The sequence below is a fragment of the Lygodium microphyllum genome, chromosome 6, assembly GCF_053477565.2.
Source record: "Lygodium microphyllum isolate KBCC chromosome 6, Lygodium_microphyllum_v1.1.10, whole genome shotgun sequence".
Taxonomy (NCBI): Eukaryota; Viridiplantae; Streptophyta; class Polypodiopsida; order Schizaeales; family Lygodiaceae; genus Lygodium; species Lygodium microphyllum.
In genome coordinates, this window is record NC_141140.1 from 68969467 (window position 1) to 68975676 (window position 6210).

A 6210-nucleotide genomic window follows, 5' to 3' on the forward strand; every position below is an offset into this window, starting at 1 on the left:
GATACATATAATGTGCATAGGACCTGACTCTTACAAAACAATACATCCATGATAATGTGATGTCCATGAAGTACAACTACAGTGTACAAGTGCCCAAAAAATAATCCACCAAAAAAATAGTGTCTACACTTGTGCTTCTTGTTTGCCTTCTCCAAATACAATTAACAATAGGTATAGTGTATTAAGTGGTCTTACTTTCGCTCTTTAAATTTATTGTTTTAGAAGCCTTTCTTTGCATTCTCTTCATAGATGTCTTCTTTCTAATGATAACAGAGCTAGTCACTAATGATAGTCAAAGAACACTTAAATCCCCAAATTGCTTTGAGATATATTCATCACATTTCGAGAAATACAACTCGACAATTTAAATATAATTTTTATTCTGAATAGGTTACTATGCATAGGCAATAGTATGGACTTGGTTGTATGAAGCTCGTCCCTTTGGAGATCCATCTATGCACTTTGTGCTATTTCATCTGTGCATTTCACATACTTTCTTCTTCTATTGCTTGCCCTCTCTCAATGAATATAATCATGCACACATACACAAGCACTAAATACATGTGAGGCCATAACAAGTATGTATAGGGAAAGCCCTATAGCCATTATTGGCAACAAGTGAGCATTAGTGCATCGTTTATCTCAATTTGTGAGTATTGTGCATTGCATTTGTTTCTCATGTCATTTTGATTATTCCATTGTGATAGTGGCTCATTCTTTTCCCCATTGCACTTTCTTATGTTGTATTATGTGGGGAATTGTGATTTATTTTTCAAGCTATCATTTCAATAATATGATTTACTAATGTAAATCTTCCATTAAGTAATCAAGTGACTACTTATTTAAACATTTCTATATAAGTATATCTATGCCAAAAATAGTACAACTTCTATGGATGAGAGTAAAATTGACACCATCCAATAAGGTAGACCACTGACATTTTCAGAAACTTCCTTTATGAATTCTTCTCTCTAAGGTTGATTTCATCCACTATGAATGCACGATGAACTTGAGATTTAATCTTAATATTTTGATTTGTATGAATTAGAGGCATTGGTTACACATGGACCCAATCACCAACTTTGACTTTGCCCATGAATAGGATCAACATTTTCATTCATGAATCACTCTTATAGTGAACACCATAAAACCATACCATGTGTGATAGGTACACTTTGAAACTTCTAATGATAATGGAAAATTATACTCATTCACCTTTTCTTTGTCTTGTAATTTGGATTTCCATACTTGCTAGCATATCATATGCTAGTTCCTATTTTCATAGGTAATGTTGACCCTTGCTAGGAGACGTGGTAAAGCATGTCTCTTTGCCTCATAACAATAAGGTTCCTTTGGATGAACCTATCATGATGAACCCATGCCTTTTGAGAATCTCTTCTAGTGTTCTCATCATAATAGGTATCATAAGTATGCCATGTGCCATAAGCAAACTCATCTCTACTTGGAAGAATAATCAAGTCATCCATGTTGCATTATCATGTTTGTCCCTTGCTCAAGTAGATGTTATGCATTGCATACCACATGTTGTCCATAGTTATAGAACACACATAATGAACATCTACCTTCCTCATTTTTCAAGAGAGCTCCATAAGTGACGCCAAAGTGATGTCTTAGCTACAAAGCCTCCAAACAACTATTCATGAGATAGGAAATTTGAGTGTGCCCTTGGATAGCTCCGTGCACACGATAGAGTAAGGAAGCATGCACATGCAAGGAGTTTAGTGGCAAAGGGTAGTTTTCATAAAATGGAGTGACAATGCTATATGAGACACACTTGCCAGTTCCTAGTGTGGGCACACTTGAGCCAAAAACTTTTGGGCCATTTCCAGCTATCATTGGCAATGTATTCTAGTCCTTAGATTTTGTCGTGCCCTTTGCATCCTAGACAAATGCCCCTCACGTGGCTACACTATTATAGGTATGCCTTACAGAGTTTGGATAATTGACTACCTGCATGCAAAGCATGACGTGCGTCTCTAGAATTTCTTCTGGAATGTCATGAATCGGGCGAATTTGTCATCATTGTTACCAACAACGTTTGATGTCACTAAACCAGCCCATTTACCCTAGTGCGACGATGTGAAGAGGGGTGGGGTCATGCAAAGTGATGTGAGGTTAATCGTTCTTACTACTTAGAGTCCTCTTGGGGGGGTCTAGAAGGTTCGAAGATATTTAGCCTACAATCTTGAGGGCTCAGACTCTTTGAAGAAAGAAGTAGGGGTTAGTTTTTTCTGTCTCGCCAACAGCAAAGGCTTGAAGGGTTACAGGAACAACAGATCTTGGCCGTGCTCTTCTCCTTTCCCGGTTTCCTTTTCGCCGGCAGTGACGCATTTCTTCTCTCTCGACCCGCCATCTTCGACCTCGCCATGGTGTAAGTAGTGCTTTTCATCAGAAGATCTCGTCTCTTGCATTCTGTTCTGTGTTCTCATTCCTATCCTCTTAGCTTACGCCTATGTTGGGGCTGGCTGGTTGCTCTTTTTGAAGAAATAATCGTGTTTTTATTATGATGAACTCGATTAGGATTTGCGATGCCTTTTGTGTAGGTGTTCTCTAGAGATGGAAATGCCTGGGAAAGGGTATCAAACGAAGCATACAGAGGTCCACCTGCGCATTTTAGGGTTTTCAGTTCGGTGCGAGATTGATCTAGAGGGGTAGGATTGCAGGTTTCCGTAGTTGTGATCAGAGAGTGTTAACCCTGACGGGTATTTGACTTGGTGTCTGATAATGTTCCTTCGAGATTCCTATTTTTTGTCTCATGCGTAGGCACTGTCAGACGATTCGCAGGGCACTGTTGCTTCCTTCTCTGCTGGAGTATACATCTTGGGTCGAAACAATGAAGCTTTGACGCAAAATCTTATTTTAGTATCTAAGCTTTTTGGTATTGTTGAGCTCTAGAAGAACCTGCTATTATGCTGCCAGTGTTGGACTGAAACCTGCTTTATGCAGTTTGAACTTTGAATCCACGTTTGAAAGATCTTTCTCATAGGAAAAATGCAAAAAACTTGGTTCTTCAGCAACAGACATTGGGCCTATAAGTGTGTTCTAATTTTTCTTGACTTGCACATATGATGTGCTTTATTCTCCGAACTTTAATTGTAGCACATGGATATTTCGTGAAGATTTCCATGTCTATGATTTCGATCAGATCAACCTTTACACTCTATAATTGTATAACACCGTGTGGGAAATTTTTAGGCACTGCACACCTTCAATTCACCAAAATACAATCTATCTTTTAATTTTATTTTGTTCAAGCTTGCCTCTCTCTGGTTTTGAAGTGCCTCCTTATATAAATTTGTTTTAAACCCTCCAATTCCAGAACTCCTGGCTATACTGGTTGGATGTATGTCAAACTTAATTGTCTAGGCATTTTTTTATCAGGCCTGGTTTGTCTGGTGATTGCTTCCTTGCTTCTTTTTACTTTGCATGGCATATTTTGAAAGTAATCTTCCTCTTGCAGTCGACATCCAGAGGTAAAGTGGGCTCAAAGATCAGACAAGGTCTATATAACAGTGGAACTCCCTGATGCAAAGAACCCCAAGGTTAAGATTGAACCAGAGGGTAAATTTTCGTTCTCTGCCACTGTTGGAGCTGAGAATGGACCGTATGAGCTTGATTTGGATCTTTTTGACAAGATAAATGTAGAGGTATATGTTCAAGAAATCTATGTAGAATACCTTAATATGCTGATCTATATTTAGTCCATGCAGTATCAACTCTCACCCACTTCATGTTGCCCATTTCAGGAGAGTAAAATTAGCACAGGTCTAAGGAATGTCTTCTGTGTGCTTCAAAAATCAGAGAAAGGCTGGTGGAAGAGGCTTCTGAAGGCTGAAGGGAAGCCACCTCCGTATCTTAAGGTAGACTGGGATAAGTGGGTTGATGAAGATGAAGAAGATGAGTCCAACAAGTGTAAGTTGTCTCTACTACATTTTGGAATTCGTAGCTATTGACTAGCAGTGTAGCTGACAGTCACTGTGATATTTTTGCTTTGTGGTTTTGCAGTCGATAACTTTGACCTTGGGTCAATGGATGATTTCTCTGTAAGTATTATTGTTTCATCTTTTCAGTTGTCACATTCTGTCTCTGTTTGTACATTGGCTCAAGTTATCAAGAACATGTGATTTGGGTTCAGGGTTTCAATCCTGGTGCTGATATGGGTGATGATGAACCTGATAGTGACGATGAAGGTCAGTAGTGTTGGTTGAAGACAACCTTCTTGTGGCATAGAATCCTTCTTCCTAGACTGTGACCCAATAATTTGTCTGGTTGGTTGTGTGCAGATGCTGAACCACCTAAGGCTGACACTGAAGCATCCAAGGCCGAAAGCCCAAGTGAAGCTTAACTGTCTGGACAGACTTCAATTCCCATGACATGTGGCTGCTTAAAAGGCTAATTCAATTTTGTCTAATGAGTGGTCGAAACCCTTTTTTGCTACATGAGAGTCTGGCTGAGATGATGACTGCACCATTTCAGAGTGTCTATGTTTGTGTTGAGCTTTCTTTTGCAAGTTTCTGCCTATGGAGCTGCTAGCGGTCATCACTTGGTTCTTCTGGAGTATACCCTTTGATTGCAGCTGTAGTTTTTACATGACATGAAGAAGAATCATTTCTTTCCAACCTCGGTTACATACATTCTCATAGCTTGTGGCATCATCATATTTCAAGGTTTAATCAGTGAGTGTTTTGGTTCATGATGCTTTAGTTCATTGATAAGATTGAACCATGAGCATGTAATGTTTTGTCAAACATGTCAAGTGCTGTTTTGACCCTGCCAACATGTTTCCGCTGGTAAAGATAAGCTGGCATAAGGGTCTAAAGGGTTCATTGCGTATGAGCATTTGTTAAATTGCAATGGTTTACTCCTCTATAGTACTAAAAGGTTTTGCTTCTTATCTTAGAAAACTCTTTTGGGGTGATGGGTCATGGCAGTACTACTGTTACTAACATCGAAGCTGAAGCTGAGACAGGTTTTGGTTCTTGATTTGAGATGAGCTCTTTTATAGTTTGAGACTCTGCTGTTCTTAATTTACAAACATCTTGTATGGTGAGGCTCATCTTGGTGGATTTATCCAGATGGAAATGTGAGTGCATCAAGTTTTGGGCTCTTTTAGTAACACTTTTGGATGAGTTTTTCAATGGTTTGTCTTGTCTCTTTCTCTTGCTTGCAAACGATATGTTGGCTTTGAAGATTTTTTATAATGTGCAAATAGTATTGCTATTATGAACAATACTGAGTATTTATACTGTCTACAAAGAGGTTTCAAGGCATAACTGCTCAAGGCCTTGGATAAGGCTTTGCAAAAGACCTCATGTATCCTTTTAACTGGTTTGCAACCTTCTAGAGAGCTAATAGGACTTCACTTTTGTCCTTGGTCTATCTATCTATCTCAAGGATCTAGGGATATCTTTTCTATAAAGAGTCTTTTAAAAGTCTCCAGATCCTGCATGGTGACCTCCCTACTCACATTCCACAGCTTTTAGTTTTGTGGTCCAAAGAGCAAAAGCTTGTAGTGTATCTGCTTGGAAATACTTGTGTTTTGTTTTCAAGATTAGAGCTTCCTTCCAGGAGAGTGCTGCAACATGAATTATGTTGAACAGGTCATTTGCATATGTAGTTCTTTGGTTTCTTGCATTTCTATAGTGGCTTGTTGGACTTGATATGAACTTGCTTTTGTTAGCTTCACAGGCTACCTTTGATGCGTGCCATGTAGCGTTAGACCTTTTTTGAGACCTATACAAGGTTCCGTAGAATCAAAAACTCTAACTTCTCTCTAATATCCTCCTCTGAGTTCATGGACCCACAGATACTCCTACGCACATAAGCCTTTGCTAAACATCTTATTGCTGCTATAGGGCTGCTCTTCAATGGGCTTGCACGGTCAGTGAAAGGCCTCCCTGGTGTAAGATTATTTACTTCAGAGGAGTTTCCCCTCCTGTCCTGGGTCTCAATTGATTTGGTTTCTTCCAACACCTTTTGCCATAAAAGGGGAAGCTTATAAACAGCCTGCGACTGTGGATTTCTAAACCCTGTACTTGGCAGCAGTGCAGTCGTCCTACTTGGGCCTAAATGTTTACTCCATCTAGTTAACCCTCTCCTCTGCAGCCCCCTATGTAGGCCTACCCCTATGTAGGCCTAGTTTTTAGCTCCATCTAGTTAGCCATATGCTTCAAGGATATATTTTTACAT

At 39.4% G+C, this 6210-nt stretch overlaps 1 protein-coding gene across 1 annotated transcript; it reads left to right on the plus strand.

The window, feature by feature from the left end:
* The first annotated feature begins 2205 nt into the window (after positions 1-2205).
* Positions 2206-4640, plus strand: LOC148034656 (co-chaperone protein p23-1-like). Its single transcript, XM_087679603.1, has 6 exons — positions 2206-2392; positions 3482-3668; positions 3768-3933; positions 4027-4064; positions 4157-4211; positions 4305-4640. The coding sequence occupies exons 1-6, from the start codon at positions 2388-2390 to the stop codon at positions 4364-4366; spliced, it is 513 nt and encodes a 170-aa protein (XP_087535729.1). The 5' UTR covers positions 2206-2387; the 3' UTR covers positions 4367-4640.
* The last annotated feature ends 1570 nt before the right edge of the window (positions 4641-6210 follow it).